Source organism: Diadema setosum, chromosome 4 (assembly GCF_964275005.1).
Source record: "Diadema setosum chromosome 4, eeDiaSeto1, whole genome shotgun sequence".
Classification (NCBI taxonomy): Eukaryota; Metazoa; Echinodermata; class Echinoidea; order Diadematoida; family Diadematidae; genus Diadema; species Diadema setosum.
The window spans coordinates 19,358,201-19,382,258 of NC_092688.1; the positions used below are offsets into that span (position 1 = coordinate 19,358,201).

The 24,058-nt window shown below is 36.8% G+C and overlaps 1 protein-coding gene across 1 annotated transcript in view; it reads left to right on the plus strand.

Annotated features, from left to right (window-relative positions):
- Positions 1–24,058, plus strand: part of LOC140227674 (HEAT repeat-containing protein 6-like) — an 88,303-nt gene that overhangs the window by 17,188 nt on the left and 47,057 nt on the right. Inside the window, exons 17-18 of the mRNA XM_072308090.1 lie at positions 6,342–6,466; positions 11,096–11,256. Coding sequence (XP_072164191.1) covers positions 6,342–6,466; positions 11,096–11,256 — 286 coding nt within the window. The remainder of the gene's footprint in view (positions 1–6,341; positions 6,467–11,095; positions 11,257–24,058) is intronic.

Genomic DNA, 24,058 nt, shown 5'->3' on the forward strand with positions numbered 1-24,058 from the left:
CTGTGCCTTGATTGTGTGCTTGGTGCGCTTATGCACACCTAGAATACGAGCAGCTTCAATTCCCTGGTTTGTAGGCCCTATTTGCCAATGGCAAAGAATAAAAAAAAAAAAAAATTAAATGTTGCTGGACCCAGACAGATAATTTAATCATCTGCTCCTTGTGTCATTATCAACCTTTCCCATAAATGTCATCTGAATCCATTCATAACTTTTTGAGTTATTTTGCAAACAGACAGACAGACATACAAACCAGTACCGGTGTAGCAGTGGAAAGTGCCCCCAGTGTTGCATGCCCGCCCTTACCCGTGCTGGATGCCTCCTCTCGGAGGTACTTGCCTCCCATGGGAACACTAACTAGAAAGTACATAAAAATCATTTGAATATTTATACAGAAGGCGCATTCATAGGTTTGTACAGATCAGCAGTTTCTTTAAAGGGGAAGAGAGTAACTGATAATCATGAAAATAATGTAGATTGCTAATGAGGTTGGTAATGACTACACTACACTACTCTTTCTGTAGCGATCGTTGTTGATTGTGGAGGATTCACACATTGAGGCGATACAAAAAAGGGCGAATAAACACAGACACAAACGAGGCTGGTAAAAGATATGCTGCTGCTCTGTAGTTACGTAGAGATCAGTCTTCGGGCATGAGGTGCATAAAAAACTGGTACGATGCGAAAATAGAACATCGTGGTCGCCTATTCACGTAGGAGTAATATAGCGTGATGCGAAATGAGTTCGCTCATAATGTAAGCATGTACGTTTTATATAGCAAATACATCACGGAAGAAAAACAGCGCACGGTACCATACACGTAACCTTGAGACCACATACGTCCCACCTCTCTTGTCTAAACACTGCGCGAGGCGAGCAATAAAGACGACCACTAAATTTCGGTAAACATGGATGGAGGACCACTGATCTCATTTTAAATATAGATCGCTCTTCACGTTTTGGGGGAGGCACTCAGCACGAAAGGAGGCACTCATTCATGGCTGACCCATTCTGAGAGGAGGCGCCCACTCCTAAAAACTCTAGTGGTGAGGGGGTGGGGAGACCCGTATTACTAACATTTTTAGGAATGCCCGCCTAGTGCGGGCGCACAGCATGGGGGGCGCTCTCCACTGTTACACCGGGAAGAACATGACCTCCTTGGTGGAGATAACAGTTTCTTTAAAAAAAAACAAACAAACAAAAAACCTGAAAAAAAAAAAAACTATTTTGAGTCAATATTGTATGTCATCAAGGATAATGGAAGTATGTCAGGAACAGTTTGAAAGCATTTGTGTATTTTGATATATGGTCAGTTTTACGGTAAAGGGTGTAACTTTCAATTTTTAGCCTTTTGGCCCACCCTGAACACATAGATTTACAGATCTCAAAGATTTTTTCACATGTGAGTCACCTCATGAGTAGCCACCTTGGGTAACATAGTCAGGTCCAGGTATTGATGCATTTTGTTTTGACAGTCACATATGTACCCTAAAAATGACCATTTTGTCGCATTGAAATTTATGTACAATTTTTGAAGTGTTAATAATTTTCTACAGCAACTGTAGAGATCTAATTTTTTATGTTAAAAGCATAGTTGTATGGTCAATTGAAATGACCAAATTAGTTTGGTTGGTAGCTGGCCCTGTATTTTAGAATACTATGTCTTCAAATTTGAGGTTTCGGAGGCTTCTTTTTCCGTTAACAATTGTTAGCAAATTTTGATGGACAGTAATGATTAGAGGATGTGTTTTGGTTACTTACTTTTATGCTGAAAATAGTAAGGTATAGTTAAACTTTAGACTTATATCAAAGTTTACTTGATTCTACGGCTATTTGAAATTTTGTGATGATTTTACTTCATCGAGTGAAATTTCCGTTAGCAGTTTTGAAGCCTCCGAAACAAAATGTTTAGTCAAATAATATGAATATAGATAAGAGAAGTGACCCAATCTATATGTCAAAAAGTAGGATATGGGGCCCTAACCAAATAAACCAAAAATAGTTAGGATCCGCCAAACTCTCTGAAAATACGAGACAATACAAATTTTCCGTTAACACGTGAAGCCTCCGAAACACATTGAAGCCTCCGAAACAGCAAAAACATCTAATTTGACATTTCTGATAAATTCTTTGAGTGTCTGCCCCAAATTATGCCATGAAATCATCAACAGACATGGACAGACAACAAAAATAATTTAAAAAAATATGATATTGCAATAATTTTTTGAGCCAAGACACTTTATAGAGAAAAAGTGGTTTCGGAGGCTTCAAAAGGATGTTAACACTGCATTTTTGTGATTTTCTCTGGATAAAATCAAATTAGATTTATTGTTCACCCACCCAATGATCATTTATGACATATCCAAAGATATTTTATCACATTCAATTTTCTGGCTGCTTTGTTTACTCACCAATATAGATTTACTATACGATTTACCTATTTTTCCTAAACAGTGCAGACGTGTCATACATTACTCACCTCTTCATTCGGCAATGAAATATTGGCAGATGAGGATGTTGGCCCACAAATATGTTTTAACAGTGTATATCAACCAAAAAAGACACAATTTACCCATCACTTTCCACATAATATACATAATTTTCATAAAAACATAAGGCATACCGAATTAATTTTCCAGATGTTTCGGAGGCTTCATTTTATGTTAACAGCATGTAAATGGAATGTTTTCATTACAATTTTGTAATTCTAAGTCTATTAAATAACTGTTTGGACTGAATGAGACTTGATGGTTCATCAAGCAAGGTGTAGATAGTTGTTTAAATGTGTGAAAAGTATTTATTTTGTAGGTTTCCTTTTGAAACAATGGAACAGGCTAGATATTGTGAGTAATGAAAGTGACTTCAAGCTTGCGTACATGCCCACATCATGCAACAGTAGTGCAACAAAGCAAGTAGTTGTGGACACATCAATGTTCTTAAGTTGGATTTTATAACTCATTTTGTACTCTTGAGAGAAGTTGAAGTGTTGTTTACCATTTTTGTATCACTCTTTCGACTGGTCAGACTTAAAAAATGAAGACCAAATAATCACTTGATTATTTAGTGTTAAATACACTATTTCCTTTCTCTTTTTGTTTTTGTTTTTTTTTTTTGTTGAACTGAACACTATTCCTGGGCTGAAGATTCAAGGACTTTAATAGATGGATATTCAAGAGGGAAACATACACAAAACTAAGAAATATATTACTTTTGAATTTAAGGTTGTACTTTTACTGCATGATCAAAAGCAAATGGTGGAAAATAAGGTACTTTTTGGGTTTTTACACTTTTGACTCACTACCATAGATCTGAGTGAATAGGTTCGAAACACGATCTTTTACATGTTCATTTATAACCCATTGACAAATCCATTCCATTGTTACTCACATGGCATTTGTTTTTGGTATACTAAAATCTGACTTTTTCAGCTTTCCATTTCCTAACAAGTTCTTTGGCTTTCATCTCCAATACTTATTTGGAGGAAAGTAATCAATAAATTTGTGATTGGATAGAAAATAGCTAACATCTTGCAGATTATCATTTTTGTGGTGTGACTTGCATCACAGAGTACTGTTTTGGAATTTTTACATTTGATTACTTCTCTCAGACAGGTTTTAATGTCAGTCTGTATGTCATATCTGATGCATGCTAGGTGCAACACAATCTTGATACTATCACTGTACTTTTCCATATTTTGTCATGCTGGCAGAACCACTTGACTACATGTACTTTTGAGCAAACAAAATGTAGCTTATGTTACGAAACATCTTTTCTCATACATGTGTGAGACTCTATGACATGTGAATGTAGTTCCCAATGAAGTAAACAGTGTATGGATAGTAATGGTTGTGATAGGATTGTTAATAAATGACATATAGACCTCTAAATAGCCTGTTGCTGTGGGTACATGTAGTTTACATGGGTGGGGTGACTGGAGAAGTTATGTTCATGAAGAACAATATTGAAATGATTGAAATCTTTATAGTTTGTTTAATCCTGGCTTTTCTGGGAAAAAAAAAGTTACAACCCTCTACTGTATTTTGAAATTCAAAGGGTTTAAACTGTTGTCTGTGGGTTTATATTCTAAAGCAAACTTAGATATTTAAACACAATTGCTGCTTTTTAATCTGCTTTTCCTAAAAGGTTGTCATTTTTAGAAACAGTAAAAGTTCTGTTAGTAATTTCTCAATGTGTTACTTTAAAAAACGGGCCTCCTAGCTGTCACAGGAGTCACACAAACTGGAATTTTATATAATTATTTAACTACAAAAAAAAGCCTTTGAAGCATAAAAAAATAAAAAAAAATGATATGAAGCAGAGGTGACTTGTATACCATAGAAAAAGATAGCAAAATTCTAAGTATCATATATTATAGGGAAATATACATTTGGTCAACATTTTTTTAATTCAAAATTCATACACAATCATGGGTAGGGTATGTATCTTTTCAACAGGCGATTCAAAAAGACGAATAGGATCTTGACCATTTTATTTTCTATCTCCATGATAATATAACCCATATATTGATTATTCCGACTCCATTTTTTCAGTTTGATGATAACCCTTACAATGTTGTACATGGAATGGCTGATCGGTGTTTAAGATTGCTGTTCTATAACCATGATCATTGCATTTGAAAGAGCTCTATGAGGATATCAGCCATGGTCCATATGCAAAAGAATGTTTAAAAGTCTATCAGCCACAGTCCATAATATGCAAAAGAATGTTTAAAAGCCTTTTTTCCCCTTTTTATATTTTACAACACTATGTTGTAATCACATACTCTACAATTATGATGGGTGGTTTACGTGTTTGTCAATATACATCCCACAAACTGTCCTTATAAAATACAAATAAAGCAAGCAAACATTATCTTTGCATTAAGTCTGAGCTGCAGTTGAACTCCTTGAAAGTAATCCTTTCTGCATTATGGTGAAAAGTTTGATGAATGCAGACAGCTATACATGTGTGTAGCCTACCCATGTTCTGCATTGCCAAAGTCATGGATATACACATGCAAATATACAAATGAGCATAAAGATTTAAAATCATATTTTCTTTGTTTCTTAACATAGTTTATGTTGGAAAGTTTTTTTTTTCTGCATACAAATACATACTATTTTACATGTTACAACATTGTTAGTTAATTGGAAACAATCATCTGCATTAATGTACTTCATATATTTATTATAATGGACATTTTTGGCATGTTAACACTTATGACGAAGCCTCCGAAACATGCGTTGCTGCTAACTTTAAGCCGCCAAAATAGGTGTTCCTAATCAGTGTACCTTTATTGCTACTGTTGCAGTTTCCCTTAGAATCATAATGCCACATGTAATGTCATAAATTCGAACTGAGGATCGCTCAAAGTGTGTACAGTTTGTTATTCACTTTTGTGGAAGCCAATTTCCTAATAATAATAGGTATGAAGAGTAAACATTATGCACTGCCATAAAATGTACATCTGTATACTGTTATTCACATTTTATTGATGCCCTGTTGTTATTCTAGCATGTTGTGATAGTTGTTTACTCTAGTTTTCTTATTCTAAGTGAATACTGGACTAGAACTTTGTGTTAACAGTTTTGAAGCCCCCGAAACACACTAGTTTGTTAACTGAAGCCTCCGAAACACACAAGTCTGAAAATTTCAACTTTGTTAAAAATAATTGAATTTCTTTGGGATTTGGATTGATAAATGTTTGTTACCAAGAGATAATTTGAGGCTATGTTTAGAGTGGCTCTTCCTTCTAGAACATTCTTTTAACTTAAAAAGAGTTTGTCAGGTACCATTTTTACCTTGGAATTTGAAGTTCACATTCAAATAATTGCAAGAACGAATATCTGTCTGGGGAAAAGTGTTTTGATATTTCAAATATAGAATGTTCACAGCAAATGAAAAGTTGCATTGCATCCACCATTTATCTTCATTTGGTCGCTGTGGGTGACCAAAACATTCATGTTGTTTTTGCCTGAATTTATCTAAAATTCCATATTAGTCACTTAATATTTCATATTTAGCCTAAGAATTAAGCTCTGGAATGACAAAATATTGAAAATATAGACATTCCTATATAAAATAAAGGCAAAAATAAATGTGGAAACATAACTTTAATTTTTGACCCTTGCCACATCAAAGTTACACCCTTTACTGTAAAACTGACCATATTCTGAATTGGATTCGGCACTGTGTTTGTGTGAATGATTCAGTGGTACAGATATTGATTAGAATGTAGAGACTTTATGATAATAGTGCTGAACAACTGCCTTCCCACTGATTTGGGTGGTGTGTGTGTGTGTGTGGGTGCTGTTAACGTTTTTCATTGATTTTTGTTTCCCAGGATGTGCTGTTTGTGGCAGACACAGCTAATGCCATCCTCAACTCCCTCCAAGACTCGTCCGTCAATGTTCGGATGAGGGCCACCTGGTCGCTAGGCAACCTGAGTGATGCCATGCTCATCAACCTGTGAGTCAGTCTTCCTTCTCATCACTTCATCTCCTACTTTTACTTGAATATGATTAGTATATTAAACAGAATGATAGATACTGTTTTGTCTCTTAAAGGGGCATTCCAGACGATTTTCATAATTTCACACCATGTAGTACATAAATCGTCGGCTCGATTTATAGATTTGTGGAATTTATTGTGGTCCTTGAGCAGAGAAACCAATAAACTGAAAATCTTAAACAAATTACACTGAACAGTGTTGATGACATCAGAGCCTCACATATTTCAGAAATGTAGCAGTGTCATTCCTTTACAATACCGCTTGCTCAACAAGTTCACCTGTGTATAATCTATACATGCCTTCTTCTTTTGTTTTGCTTCCTTGAGCCCAAACTGATGCATTCTTATGGTGAGGCTGCCATGTCATGATCCTTGTTCATTGCAATTTGTTATAAATTTTGAAAACATTCTCATTTCTCATCCCAATCACTATAAATTCTGAAACTCTGTACTCGGTATAACTAATTTATAGTTGTTCAAATGTAAAAGTCTGAAAATCATCCGGAGGTCCCCTTTAAGAATAAATATTGTCTGTAGATGGAGCCTCATTTTAGCATTTCTTTGTCACCAAAAAAAAAAGAACAGTAAAAAAATGCATCATAATTTCACTAAAAACATAGTTTTTCGTTGTTTTTTGCCATTGACAAACCTTTTTGCATTTTATAGCTTGCTAAACCCAGCAATAGAGGCTGTCTTTGTATCAGAGTTAAAAATGTAAAGAAAGTGTAAGCAGTTGCAAATGGCAAAACAAGCAAGCAAAGCACACATACAAACCTTCTTTGCTTCAAAGTCCCCCAAACAAACAGCTTGTGAGATGAAACACTGACCTTAAAAGAAAGTATGAAACCCTCAAAGCAGCATTTTCATCACTATTTCAAATCTCGACTATGGTATTGTTGTACTGTTCCCTTCATGTTGCAAGTGTGTTTTAATTGTGCAGAAGGCTGTCACATGCGGGTATTTCTGTATTTTCATTCATTAAGACTCATACAGAACAAGTTTCCACTTATGCACACAGAGTACCTAGTTATGTTTTAAAAGCAATGACACATTTACATCAGCATGCCCTTTTTCTTCTGTACATACCTGTTCGTGCGTATCCATCTTTGTTCAATTAATTTGTTTGTTTGTTTGTTTGTTTGTTATTTTGCCATGGCTGGGCTGGTGTTGTGCGATAAATATAATAATAAGAAAATAGAAATATTTTTTCATTGGCTACTTGTGCCACCTTGAAGTAGTAGATTAGATAAAAAAAAATCTGGTATCATATTCTGTAGAAGCACGGAAAAGAATATGTCAACATTACATGATATCTGTCATATCAAGAATCTGGTAAACTTGCTGAATGTGGCTATTCATATCTCCAAAGTCTACACTTTCCAGTCAAACATAATTTTGTCCTCTTGTATATCCTAAATTTGACCACATAATTTTTGCCAAATATTGCTGTGAATTTAAGATTTAGTCAAATCCGCAGGAGATATTAAAAGGAATTTTAGATACAGTGACAAACAAACAGACAGGTTCAGACACTTGTTGTTTGTAGGCCATGTGTGAAGTTCATCCAAAACATCAGGGAGTTTCGATGGGGCATTGATCGGGTGTATTTCTATGATGGTGAGGTCATCGACATATTTGAATTTCCAACTGTTTTCACGAGGGTAGTGGCCAAAGCAAAGTCGATCACTGCTAGAACGATGATTGGTCCCAGTTTGGCTCCCTGCAGGATGCTGACATTTAGACATAACAATCAGAAAGTGTTCCTCTGTACTGAACTGCTTGTGTTTTGTTTATAAGGAAGCTGTTGATCCATGACACATAAAGGGGGGAGGGGACTCCCATTTTGAGTAGTTTATTGATATGTAATTATGTTATCATTTGTAAATTGCTTTTTATTACACCTATTATGTCACTTACTCTGTAAGCAAAATTGTATGCAGTATTGATATGTAGTTATGTTACTGTAAACTGGCTCATTTTGGCCTGTGAGTTGCCATGGTAGCTGTTTTAAGTCATTGATAATATAAAATGAAATGAATAAATGAATGAAATAAGAATTATTGTGAAAGACATTGATGATACCTGTGACAATGTCAGTCAAGTTTGTGGTGGTGAAAATCTTTTCATGATGAGATTTTACCCTTTCTGTGGTTTCTGTTGTTTTCATATTTCTATTGCCTTTTGTCTTGTACATGCTCTCCAGAAACTATTTTACCATTGATCACTTTCAAACTTTCACTCAAAAAGTGGTTGTATGTGATTTTAGTTGGTAGACACCGGATGTCTCACTGGAATTGTATACCCCTGAAAGCTGTCCAAGATATTGACACGGATGTGTATGTCGGAGTGATGGTGACAAAAAGAAATATAGATTCAGTAATTTAGCTCCGGATACTGAAAAAGGAGGTTCTGCTTCCGTAACAAGATATGTTATTCCATAAATGCATGTAGGGCAAATGATATTTGACAGAGGATTCTCACTGAGCTGCTAGGGAATGTATGCCCCTTTTCTTTTTTTTTTTTTTTTGCTTTCGCAAAATTCAGCCCCCAATGTTATCACATAACCTGCGAGAAACATGATTCCTGTCAGGCCCGCAACCAGAGGCCGACAACCAGATTAATTCCTGGTTAGGTACTCAGTTCAAATCCCAACGGAAGCGTGCAAGGCAAAATAGCATTTTGATTGATGTTGCGGAAGTGGGTGGGTAGACAGCAAGGGGCCTCCACCTGTTAGTAACGCTCCCCCCCCCCCTCACGCTTACTGAAAGGGCACCGCTATTCCGTGCTGAAATGGGAATCAAATTAGCTGTGTTTATGTACCGTGCCAAGGGGGGCCCCGATGATTAGGGCATGTTTGCTAATGTATGATGGAGGAAAGAGAGAGGTGAACATTTGCTGATGAGTTCAGTGCAAATAAAAGGGTGCTTGATGTGAAAGTACAGGTGCCTCCTTCTAAATTATGTAAGTCCCAAGTAGAGCCCATAATTCACAGGTGTTAATTCAAGGCTGCAGGGGTGTTCACAATGGATTTCTGTTGTCACATTTCCTAAGATGAAAACAATATATGATAAAACAGTAAACAAACAAAACAAATTGCATCTCATTGTCTCCTACCAGGCTTACAGATTTATTCACAGAATTTATGTAAGGTTTACATTAGGTTTGAACCAAATAAATGTCCTAATATGCATATATATTCAATGTTGCATTTCTTACAGAGAAATAAAAAAAAAAGTCATATCAGAGCCAGCACTGCTTCAAATGAATTTGATTTATACAAAGCCACAGAATGATGAAAAGTTGTGCAATAGTGGATTTATCTAAGTTGTGAAAGCTATTGTATACACCCATGGAAGTGATGACTTATCAGTTGTCAGCTAATTGTTTATTGTGGATACAAGATGACTTCCTTAAAGATATGTTGCACTGAGATACATACATTGTGAAACTTGAAATCCTTGCTTATCTTACATCCCCAACAGATTAAAAAACAATAATTGATTAATTGGTATTAATATGTTGATTTTATAAGTATTATAGTAAATCACATTATAATGCTCCCCCCCCCCCCCACACACACACACTTACTGAAAGGGCACCGCTATTCCATGCTGAAATGGGAATCAAATTAGCTGTGATGATAAATTTCCTTGAGGAGTGGAGCTATTATCCTTCATACATTGTGAGTAGTCATAAAGAACATTAAGATTCTATATTGATGTGACTGAGATGGACGTGCTGTGGTTTCCACCTAGTATAACAAAATATATGGTAACATGTCCTCAATATCGTCCATGTCTTCCAGTTTGTTCAAAGTTGTTTAACTGATCAATTGCTCATGTACTACTGCATTCTTGCAATACTTGCAAAAGCTCTTGATAAGATAATATTAGATGTGCTACATGTATCTTTTCACTAACAAAATAAAGAATATAAAAGAAATTAGACACAATTTTGATATACAAAAGGGCCAATGAATAAGCCTAATGTATTAAGGACTGTTTCTCCACCTCCACCTGTACTAACAAAGCAAATGTAGCTTGAAGAAAGAGTTAAAAAAAGAGAGAGAGAGAGAGAGAGAGAGAAAAAAAAAAGAGATATTACATTATATCCTAGCCAGGGCTCAACACTATTTTTTTTTTCTTTGGTTGCCCATTCAGGCCACTAAATTCTTCAAATGTGAAATGTTGGTGACTCAAAAAAATCAATGTAGTTGCTCCAAATACAAAGAAACATAACAATCCATTTAGAATCTTGTTTGCCCAATCAGGCCACCAAAGAAAAACTTTTTTTTAAAGTTTGGTGGCCTGACATCAATTCATAGTGGCCCAGGCCACTGGGCCACCGCTAATGTCGAGTGCTGTCTTTCATAGCTCAAAATCAAGAACAAAAACAAAAACAACTACAATCCTACTCAAACATTAGGGGAAAAAAATCACTGCATGTCAATGTCATGCATAATGCAGTGTAAACTACTCTGCATAACTAAGAAGTTTAGTAATGGATATTGATAGTGCCCGACATGTTTTTCGTGGAAAACCAACCAGCAGTCCACTTTACATCCTTCTCACTCACATTGAACTCCAGGGAATCGGGGGACGATGGTTTCGTCTCCCAGTTCTCCGACCTGCTGCTGCAGAGACTCTTTGAGGCCGCCATACACGCTGCCGGCGACCACGACAAGGTCAAGTCCAATGCCGTCCGAGCCCTGGGAATGCTGGTGCGATTCATACAGCCTCACACCCTTGGTAAGCCACACTCTGCCTTCCGGTTTTTATGTAGATCTTTTTGTATCCTTATCTACAGTCACACAAAAGTGTCAACTCTTTGTGGCTGCAGTGGTAGCCCATTTTTACACACTTTAGCAAATACACACACATTTCATTCATAAATTTATGTAAACTACACATGTAGCTATGTAGGGTAGTGTGGAGGCACCATAAGGTCACACTGTGTCACACTGTCTCCATAGCAACGAGGGATGAAATGTTCCTATGGTGGTTATGTTATGATCATTGTTCTGTTTTGGTTTGGTTTTAGTATCCAAAGCATTCTTCAGGTTGCCTTGGGATTGAATTGTTGTTTTTGTTTGTTTGTGTGTGTGTGTGTGTGTGTGTGTGTGTGGGTGCATGTACCAACTTCTTGTAACCAGAAGTCTTAGTTAGAAGATAAACAACCCAAAAATTGTCACTGTGTACAGTAAATTCAACTACTCATTTGTAGGTACTTTTGTTTGATACCATTTTGCAGATAGCAGGAAGAATTTCTCTTGGTTTATTGTCTCAGAAAAATTACTCTCAATATGTGGATACATGGCATCATCATGCTATGATCTTTTACTTGTATTTGTTTGCTGAACTATAGAGAATGGGGAAGGGTCAGGCTTAATACAAAAACTGCACAGGGGTAAAATCTTAATTCTTATATATGAGCAATGAAATATTATTGATTTCTTGGAAGCTTCCCAAGTATAACCATGTGTTTTCATGATGATAGAAAACTATGAGAAACAGTGATGCACTAATGATTAAGCTTGACAACAGGTTTGCAGACTTGATTTTCACAGCAAAGCACTATAAGATGTGGCCCCATTGTGGTCTACAGGTGGTAGCACTGTAACTGTTGGGTACACATTGTCTGCCACATTTGTGGTAAACCACATTTATTTGCTACATTTATCCATGGTCACATTGACATTACAACGAACCTGCTTTCTGTTTGCTGTCCTCCACTGTCTTCCTGCGTGCAACTCTTTGTGATTCAAGGATTCAACCTTTCATGCCCCCTGCCTCTCTCCTGTTGCCATGGTTACACGGTTTTGGTCAGAGTAACCGAGTAATCCCATTGCGGTGTCTGTGAATTAGAGAATATGTGGTAATGATGGTGACCAACTAACTCACTGGTTATGTTACCACATGAGATTGATAGTCATTTGGTTTGAATTTGATATGTGAGTTTGTTTCATTCATTTAGTATTACTGAATGGGTTCTTTCAGAGAATTCTGTGTGTAGTCCACTTGACTGAAACTGTTTCACAAACACACCAACAGCAGCAGTACATGAAATCAAATGCAGGAAATGAAAGTAAATAGGATAATGCCATATTGTATTTTGCAATAGTTATTCTACTGTATCCTGAATGTGAGAATATTTTACATGCAGTTCACTGCACCTTTAACCTATCGAAGACAAGTCACAAGTAAGCTCGAGCAGGTGGCTATGGGAAATGTGTGTTCTAACAAAATCAACTCATCTTCAATGGGCTAAAGTGAAGTTACTGCATATATTTTCAGAGCAATGATAGGTGAGACTGGTTTTAAGCTGTTTCAAATGCGATTCTAAAATCTCCATAAACTGTTGAAGTAGGCCCACCTGGTTCATGTAAGCAATGAAACTTGGATAGAAGTCAAAATATGGTTCTCTGCCGGGAACTTTGGAGTGAGTTTAAAGAGACTTTGAGTGAATGAAAACCTTGCGAGAGATAGGAATGTAAGAACTGTTTGCCCACATGGCTTTTTCATGGTAGAACTTGACCATCCGTTGATTTTGAACTTGAATAGATTTCTTTTCTTCTTCTTTTTTTCACTAGTAATGCAAATCCGTGCAATATCACTGTGTATGTAGGGAGTTTTGTAATGTGTTTTTCTTTACGACTGCTTCTTTAAGGTAATCTTGAGTTATTTGCAATTTCTCCACCTACTATGGAACTTCCTTCACTTTTCAAATTCATTGTTAAAATCTGAGTCAAAACCAAGTATCTGTTGCTCATTGATTAGGTCAAGATCAAACAAACTTTATGTGGAAAATCTTTCATTATCACTCATTGATGTTGTTACGTGTTTCTTTTTTCCTGCTGCATATCATGTAGTTTTCTATGATGATTATAAGTTTTCAGACATTGTACTTACAATTCCAGAGATTGTGGATCCTCTATCTGGTGATTGTTATTGAAACAAGCCATGGTTTAAAAAAAAAACACAAAAAAAACAAAAACAAAAACCAGTCAATTTGATGGTGTAAGTTACCCTCTGCTTGTTCTCAGAATACAGGAAATATCTGTGTGCTGGAGACATATTCTTTAACCTGTTGAAGACAGACTGATTTTGCCAAACACACGTTTCCCATAGAAACCTGTCCGAGTATACTTGGGACTAGTCTTCAATGAGTTAATGGGAAATATCTATGGTCTTGAGCCATATTCCATGAGGCCAAAAGGCAGAATGGAATGTGGCACCAGACTGTAGATATTTCTTATATTTCCAAGGAACAATTAGGGGGCAAGGATTTTATCTTTTAGTGTATAGATTTAGATCTAAATGAATTCTGTTGTGTGATTTCATTGGTAAGGTTTTGATAAAAACATAATTCAATAACTTTGTTCTACTCACCACTTGTGCTTTCTTGTCCTTTCTCTCATAACTAGCTGCTGCAGTGCTGCTAGCTGTGATGCGCACAAACATCAACAACACTCCAGTCGTGAACAATGCAAAACACAATATACAATGGGGGGAATGACCTCCTTCACAAAGTACATGAAATATTCCATGGTTGATCTACCAATCAGATTACAGAATTTATGATCACTGAAAGATGATAATAAATGTCAAATATTGCTATCAGTAAAATTCAGGTGACACCATTAGTGAATTCCTTGCACCTTGCTTTTAAAGAGCTGTGAATTTGTGTGTTATCTTGATACCCCATGGCAATGTAAAACATTTAGTTAGAAGATACAGCATTTCATATTTTGTATTTCAGAAACATGAAGCTACAGTTCATAACTCAAAGATAGCTTCTTATGACATTTCTTTTTGTTTTGTAAAGAGCACAAAGTATGCTTTCTTCTTCTGGAATTACATCATCTGTAATAATTTCTCCTAAAAACAGTAGCGACATAAGATGAAACAATGACGGGGAAAATCTCAGTCAGCATGGGAACAACAAAATGATGTTATTGTCATTTTTTTTTTGTCTTAAGAAGTGTGACAATTACTGTTTATGCCATGTATAATAGCGAGTCTCATTTTTTGTGAATCGGGACTTCCGGACAATTTCGTGAGTGGTTCAAATTCGCGATCGTGAAGTACAGTACTGAACGGAGAAACGTTAATGTATGCGTGCACGTTACATTCCTGTCGGGATCAGAGACAAGATTTTTGTATATTTTTAAATTCGTAAATAGCATCTGACTTGCAAAATTCACGTAAATAGAAACCTGGCAAAATATTCGGCATACACAGTAATTAAAAGTTGAACACAGATATTAGGTACATATGATTGCTGGGCATACCAACATCACTTTCCCCTTGTCTGTTTAAAAAAAAAAAAAAAAGTCATGTTGAAATTTCATTCATCCCTTCTCCCAGTGGAAAAAACTATTTCAGAAGGTTGATAATCCACTGATGATGTCTATTGTATGTTTCACGAGGGTGCAAATTTGTTAATATGAATGATAGATATACAATACACCTTCCTCAGGGACGAAAATTATTACATCATGCACCCCCGCCTATACAAGGCTAAAATTTGGAAATGCCAGGAAACCCGAATCTGCATCAACGTTTTTGTATAAAATGGAGAAGGGGTGAGGGGGCTGGAAAATTATTTCAGGAAATGAATATTTCCTTGCTAATGACATGTTTGGTATTCCCTCCGTCATCTCGCTGGAAATGATTATCTGGTATAGAGCCAGACGAACCACTGTCGGCATGAAATTCTGGTTCGCGCATTAGCCGTGGTAATGATTGCTAATGTCTCGAGGCTTTATCTGACCCCAGTCAGCATGGCTAATGGTCCGTATCTTGTGTCACTTAAGTAATTAGGACATTTGATGAATTAATCTCTCAGCCAAATGTGATGTTGCGATGGCATTCCGCTAAGTGGCGGGCTATAGTGATTCCAGGAGGGGGAAATTATGAAAATTATGATTTACAAAGGAGAGTAGTTGTTGGACCAGTGTATGTTGATGTCTTGCATAGGAGTCACCATAATTCCTAATGCTCACCTCCAGTCTGATGGGTCGGTAGCATCGTGAAAGATTTTTTGTCTTTTGTCTTTTGTTTATGGTATTGTGGGCTTAATATCCTGCGGAATGAGAGCTAATGACATGGAAACAAATTTCATCTAAGAGCAATCAATTTTGTTAGCATGTGAAACAGTTGTTGAATAATGAGTATATTCAACCCATAATACTACTATCCCTCAGATATCAAATGAAATCCACTGGAAAGAAAAAGGAAACAGAAATGAATGATATCATTTTTCCTCTTCGGCTGTGTGGCTGACTTTTCATTTTATTTGTAGTAGCCATGAATGACTTGGACATTTTGATATTCTTAATTGTAAATTTTTTCCCCCCATGAAATGCATGAAAGGATAAGTAGTCTGTTTCGTTTGATATTTTCCATTGATTTTCTTTTTTCCAGAGAGAAATTAATATTTGTCTAGAATTTTGCATGATCTGCTTTCCATTACAAGTTGCTTTAGTGGTTGTTGTTTTTAAAGTATTTCTCATACAAATTCAGCTAAAAACATAAAACTTGTTCATTAAAAACAAAATAGAATAGAAAAATCTTACATTTATGACTTATTCACTTACAAATAATGAAATCCCCCACCAAAAAACAAATGAAACAAAACAAGAACTGCTAATTGCTCAAGTTTGTGCATATATGCAACAAGTTGAGCCTTTACTTCTTTTTTTCATCTTCGTGGTCAGGAGTACTCCAATAGATTCAGATTTTTTTTTATAAATGACCAGGTAATGGTCACTGACTCTTTTTTTAATTGTGTCACTTTTTTTGCTTAAAATTTCATATATTACTATAAATCTTCTTTAAAGGTAGGGAATCCCATTTGCACGCCTTAAATGAAGAGTTGTATAAATACAGTGGTATGTTGAAGAGAGTATCATTTTAGAAACTCCCATTAAGTATTGAAAGTGGAAGGTAACATTTAGTACATTTTTTTTTACCGTTAGATTTTGAATTGAATTGTTTTCGGGGCTCACCGTAAATTCCAGTACATTACTAGGCTACCTATGCAGACCCATGTACTGCATGTGTGTCCATCATGTATATTTTGTGAAGAAAGTTCATCAACACTTACAAACATTTCTATATACATTCTTGCCACACACTCTATATGTTATTACATCAGCTCTTGTACTTTTAGATTTGTGTTTATAGATCACAAATACAGAAGAATGCAACAAAAAGGCTAAAGTGTGGCTGACACACAGAACTACTGAGTAGTTGAGTTTTGTGCATTATTCAAATTTTAGATAACTGTTGACTTCCAAATTTCTAAGCAGTGGCCTAAGCAAGTCCCCTGAGGTTCATATTTAATATTTTGCTGCATTTTGGGAGGTCTGTAAAAGGTATCCCCTACCTTTAAGCTCAAGATATCAGATCAGATATTCATTAGTTTAGAAATGCAAGGTTGCAAATTATTTATTTACAAGCAGTGGTGAGTTACATGTGCATACTGCACAGCATCGCTTCTGCAACTTAACTGTCAAAGTTACATGAAATATAAAATTACTGTGAGTATGACACTGATCGAAAGTGTGTGTTGTGAGCTGTTCATTTATGCAGTATTTTGCTCTTTATGGTATATCAATGTTCGAAGATTTTCATTCACTTTTTTATCATTCAACAAATAATACAATAAAAACACAAATCTGTATTTAAAAGAGACCAAGCTGTAAAATTTGAGTGCGTTTAAGCAATGATTTTCATATACTTGGAGCACTCAAAGGTCATACAATGTAGCTATGTTCCTACTGTGATGCTCGAAGTGGATCTTGGGTTAACTCTTTCATTGCCATGATTGACTTGTTTGCATACTGTGCCTATGGCATCTTGGAAGAATGGTGCTGAGGGAGTTGACTAATAAAAACTTCTCAAGAGTGAGTCTTCACCCCAGGAAGTAGAATTCCTCATCGCCCTAATTCTCCTGCCCTCCGACCATTTCACAATATTTAGCCTCCAGGGGCCCGTTGCATAAAAGTTACTATTATGGTAACTTTGCCATCCAGTGGTAACTACCATGGCAACAATACTCAACAGCCAATCAAAATCAAGAATTCCATGGAAGTTACCATTGGATGGCAAAGTTACCATAATAGTCACTTTTATGCAACGGGTCCCAGGACACTGTTTTATGAAAGTTAGCTGAGAAATTGTCAGTCTCTGACAATCACCATAGTAACAGTCAGTGATCAGAGCTTCTCAGACAATCAAAACCAAGGATTTTACTGAAATTGTCAGAGACTGACAACTTGTCAGGATTTACACCTTTCATGAAACGGTGCCCAGATGTAAAGTGAAAATGAGCGAAGTGTGCCTTGCATTCAATTTCTATCAGTGGTTGACTACAGGAGCAGCAGTACCGATTAACAAATTTACCAAGTACCTGATAGCCATGTTCACATGGGCTCTGCATCATCAATGGTATTGCTCCCTACTACAATGTCATTCACACTGTGCTTATCACTGATGAAAGGGCTCATAGTTAGCCATCCAAGTACTAACTACACTTGCTGATAAAGTCTGGGAGTGCGGCGCACTGCATGCGATAACCCCCCGTGTCATGCAAGCATGGCGAGTGTTTGCTGCCAAATTTGGAGTAATGAGCAGAAAGTGCAGCCACTTTATGATTCGGCATGCCGTACCCCGGAGTAACATCGTAACCAGGGGTACAGCATTGTGTAGCGCCATCTCATGTCCATCATCATACAGTTGTGCAATGTTGTCATGGCGACTGTTTTCTCATCATCAGCGCGGCGATAACGATCCCAATGCCGATTTTCCTTCCATGATGTCAACTTGTGTAATCTAATCACAATGATAATACAAATTTCACTGAGTAACTATTTAAGAATTTTTTTACAGTTACGTTCATTACACAATCATTAGATAATCCCAGAACTTGCCCCGTTGTCATTATCACATGTTCCCATTAGTAGTTCCTGTAATGCCTACCTTCATGTGTACGTACTATTCGAGACTCAAGACAAGATTACAACAGAGCATGTAAATGAGAAAAAAAGTTTTTATTTGCATGCATTAATTGTTGCATAATCACAAACAAGAAAACATTTTGTGCATTAAAATAATAAAAATCATTTGTACACATTTTTTGGTAACCCAGGGCACAGTGCTGAAAATGAAATCATTCATCAAAATGGCGAATTTTAATTTGGTACCCCAAGGTACCAAATATTGCATCATATGTCTAACTATGAGAGGAATCAGATCGTCTTTAACTTAACCCGTTGAAGACGAGTCCCAAGAATACTCGGGCAGGGATCTATGGGAAATGCGTGTTACAGCAAAATCAGTCCGTCCTCAACGGGGTAAAGTAAAACTCCCTCAGGGCTCCGCTACCACCAAAGTCAGTTAATTTGAAGAAAGGCCAGCTCCTAGTGAATGATAGTATTGTGTCAATTTAGTTCATTTATGGAATAAAAAGTTGTTTGAACATTGCTTGAAAGGTGATTATGTTGCAAAGCAGCCACATGATGAATGTTTTGACAAATGGTTGCGTCATGAGCCTTTCTTATAAGCTGCATTGACTATTCTTTTAACCTTTCAAAGCCTTCATGTTGGGTTTGTGGGGTAACTACTGCCTCACAACGCTCTCATTCTTGGGTCATCCCCTTGCATGGAATCATTAGCTGTGTTCACATTAGCCAAAGATCGCAGAGGTGAAGATCGCAATCTTTAAGATCTCAATTGTTTCTTTCCAGTGTGACTGCAAATTCCAAAAAAAAAAAAAAAAAAAAAAAAAATTCTAGCGAAAACTTTCCACTCAAACTAGGGAAATTTCCCAGACCCCCTCCTATCTTCTTGATCTTTTGGCAGTGCAAATGCTACATGTAGCAACTGAAACTTTGCGAAGTTTTGTGGCATGACCAGTCCATCACCTGTTTGCAGCATCCCTTGATTGTTTTTGGGCGGTGTCTCAATGGGATGCAGCCTTGTGCATTGATACATCACAATCACTAATAGCCGTCAGACAATGTACTCTTTCTTCATTCTTATGCAAGCGCACTAGTCACCCAAACTTCGAGAACTTGAAGATAGAGAAGTTTGGCTGCCAGTCTGGACGGAAGAGCAAACTTTGTGAAGACTTCATGATTCTTAAACTTATCGATCTTTAGCCAGTGTGACCATGGCTATTGTCATGTGGGACATCTGTACCTCTATGAGTGGCTGGGTAATGTGTCTTTTAGAGGCCTCTCGCTGAGATGAAGTGCAATGTGTGACATTTTATGTACTGTATAATGTATGATATGGGAAGATGATATGATTGGCACAAAGGCAGAGGACCTGGAAAGGGAGATTTAGAGATTCTTCAGGAGAGAGAGAAAAGAGAGTAGGAGAGAAAGAAAATGAGATAGAAAGATAGAGAGAGTGTGGGTGTGTGTGTGTGTGTTTGCATGTATGTTTGTGTGTTTGTGTGTGAGGGAGAGAGAGAGTCAGAGAAAAAGAGGGAGTGCTCGGGTTATTGATTACTGTAAACATCCATATTTTTGCGCAATTAATATTTTGTGCTGAGTGGCTCAAAAACATATTTGCGAGTTCTTGAATTCATGCTACATGATTGTCAACCCATTCAAAATGTGCAGAGAAAATTATGAAGATATTTTCACGGATTTTAAAATTCGCACTAGCCAAAAGTAGCGCGAAATGTGCAAAAATTAATGTACCGCAAAAATGTATATGTTTACAGTATTACTGCAACAGTCCTGGGGCCCCATTTCAGAAAAAAAGTTGATATGATAGCAACTCTTGCTGGAATGGCAGTTGTCATAGTAATGAAAGCTTCCTGATTGGCTGTTGCTATTGGAAGTTGCCATTCAAGCAAGAGTTGCTCTCCTAACATCTTTTATGAAATGGGGCCATGATCACCTATGTTATTGGTTTGATTTCCACTTGTTGTTTTAATTTAATTTTTTTTTCTCTTCTTGGTGACCAAATGGTCAAACAGCCATGATCAAGACTATTGGCCAGTGATGATTCAGCTATTGAAGATACAGAAGGATCCAATAAAGTTAATGAGGTTTCTGACCATTGAAACCAAAATTGTTTCCCAATTTTCTTCAATCAAGACGTCAAATTCTGTGTCCATAGTGGAAGTAGCAGATGTAGCAGGTGTGTGCTCTGTCAAAACACTGTCCAGGTAATATCCATTCTAGCACAAATTGTATATTATTGATAGCAGACATACATACTTAAAGTGACACAAGTATTTCTTCAGGAGATGCATGCCTCAAAATCAATACCCCTGAATTTACGTAGACCTGGTAAATGTACACTTAATTTAAAGGTAGTCTATGACAGGTGTTCTGTCTGTGTTTGTGAGATTGAGATGTGGCAGCATTGTTGTAAAGCTGGTTGTCCTGCATTTATCAAAATTGAATTCAAGGGCCTGGGGTCATAGAATTCTAAATGGGTAAGATATTTTTTGCTGTCGTCAAACATCTGTCCAGTATGTGGACGCACTTGCTTTTGACCAGCTTGATTCTGACAAGTAGAGTATACTGGCAGCTTATTTTTTCTTCTTTTTTTCAGGTATTGATTGTTGAAATCCTAAATATTTGGGGGATACCATATTCTGTTTTTAAAAAGCAAACCTATATAACAATCAATCTTTGCATTGTGAATAGTTGAAATCTACATGTATGCGTTTACCATAGTAGTTTAAGAGAGAGTTTTAGTGGGCAGCAGAAACATTTTGTGTGGGACATTTCACCATTGTAGGTACGCTGTTGTTGACTACCATTCTACAGTATGTGGTCCTTCTTTATATTTGCTTTCCTTTATGCTCCACCTGTATGTTTTCTACCATTCCCCTTCTCTGCCTGTCTTTTTTTTTTCGCTGCTCCCACACATATGTGTTTATTTCTCTCATCTTGTCACTCATTTGTGTTTGGTTCTTATAACAGCAGCATTTCCCCATTACTCTCTCTCCCTCCCCCACCCCACCCTCTCTCTCTCTTTCCTCCACCCCCATTCCCCTTCCCTAACACCCTCCCTCTCTCTGTCAACCTGTATCACACTGTGTTCCATCTTACCTTAGGTGGTTCTTGATTCCTATCTCCTACTTTTTATTACCAATTCATCCCTCTCACTCTTCTCCTCTCCAACCTCTCTGTCTCTTTCTCTCCTTTCTCAGTATCCCTGGGTGTTCACCTCCAGGAATTTCCCTCACAAAGTCAGAAATCTAATCGCCTGCTTAGTCAGCACTGACATTTGCTAATGGGGCCGTTCAGGCCTCCCCAGATGAAGCTAAATGGACTGTATTGGTCTATTATGCCAATTGGCCGGGTGGAAGTGACATCTTCAAAAGCATGACGTGAATGGCAATGAATGGGATTGTGGTTAATGGTCATTAGAGAGGGCGGTATAGCAGTCGGTGTTGACATCGGTTACTCCATACTAACTGGTGTGACATTTGTAGAACATCACTTCCCCAAGTTTTTCGCAAGCCTGGTTACTTCCCTAACCTACAGAAGACAGAACCCAATGAATTGATTCAGAATTGTTCCAGTGGGAAATGCTTGCTTTCAGATTCACAAATAGTAATTAGTGAGGTAATCAATGGCAGCATGTCTCGTGACTTGTTTAGCAGCAGAAGGTTACTTGAGGACAGTTTGGATCACTCAACATCTGATCAACATATGTAGTCAAATGTGTCAGCAAAATGTACAATGTATTTGTGTATGTATCATGCAAACCATGCTTAATGTTGCTGTAATCATTCTAGGTTCACTGTGGCAAGTTGACTTATTTTGTGACAACCTCACACAACCAGCACACATCTCTTGTAGAACTGTTATCATATTTCTCTCCTAATTTATGCATTTTGTTGTCATCATATTTGAGTGTTATCTAAGGAAGATATGAATGCTTTACCTTGTGCTGATGATGTAAGAGTCTTTGTGTGGCTGGCTAGAGAAGTCATTTCATGCCGTGATGATCCACTGTGTTTGGTATTGACCTGCCCCTGATTGGCTTCTTTCAGACTTTATGTATTAACCCAATATGTTCAGTAAGCTAGATTTCTCTGGTTTGATGCTGGGTTGTTGGTTTGTTGTTGTGTTTTTGTCATTTTTATCATTTACTGCTACAATTTGACAAAATAAAGTAAAATCATTCTCCCATTTGAGACGTCCTATGGTCATATATACACTGTTTACTTTGGTCCAAGATTTTCTCTGAATTGCTACAGTGCATATCAAATGAATAAACTAGTGGTATCTAATTATCCCCAATGTAGGATATGCAGAAAATTTCTGAGTTGCCAATTTCTGCAGCCAAATTACCTCAGGACTTCTTGATTTGTTCCAGTTTCTGCTACTGTGAAGGTGGAAACTCTCGTGGTATAAAAATCTTAGTGCATCTCGTGTGACATGAAACTGCTTCAAAAATGATAGTGTATGTTTTTGCTCCAAGTGTGTGTACAATTGTATTCATCTCTTTGACTCTGTGGAATTGAAAACACATGCAATTTATTTTACCCAACTTAGTGCAAAAAGTTACCCAGGCAAAAATTTCCACTTATACAATATTAGATATTTTTTATTGTTTGACCCCTATCTGCATTTCAATTTTATTACTATTTTTATGGGCCTATCAAACAAACAAACAAATAATAATTTCACTCATTCATTTCAAAATGAGAAGAATATTACAGTTGAAAATGATTTGAAGGAGCTGTGCTGATATGCTATTGTAGTTCAAATTCAGCTGAACTGCATTCAATTTTTCATAAAGAAGTTGCTTCTACAGTGTAGGTTGAAGATATTTCTTGAAAAGTTTGCATCATTTTTAAAAACTTTTTCACCCACTAGATCTTTCACTGTAAATACACACATAAATACACACACACACACACACTTTTACATACAACCAAAAACACTCACGCACACACACTCACACACACACACACACATGCCCTCATACAAATACACACATAATTATACAACACACACATGCAAACACACAACACACATACACACACACACATACAAAGCTACACTAAATTGTGATGATGAAGTCTCCTCAAGAGGAATTGGAATGGAAATATACAACACACAGATACCTAGGAGTGTCGAATATCCCTTGCCCCTGCAGAAGCACTAGAAACACATGAATGTATGCACTTAAATGGTAATCCGGGGAATAGATAGTCAAACACGAATCTCCATGGAGCAGAGCCATTAGATCCATAGATTGCATGGATTTTAGAAGAGGTCACACATACATCTTCTTAAAGTTGTGTAAGGCACATGTTCTCTTCAGAACAGAAAGTGTTTGTGTTCATTGTGTAAAGTTTAGATGCATGTTCATGTAGTTGATGCCTCATTCTGTTACAAGTTGAATGTAAATATGCATGAATGGCTGTTTGAAGACTTTGGTCATTGAGACATATTCATCCATTCATTCATTCATTCATTCATACATTTTGTTTATTTCATTTCCAACAACCATAATCATAGCGTGTGAATACACAATAATAACACAACAATGAACTGAAACA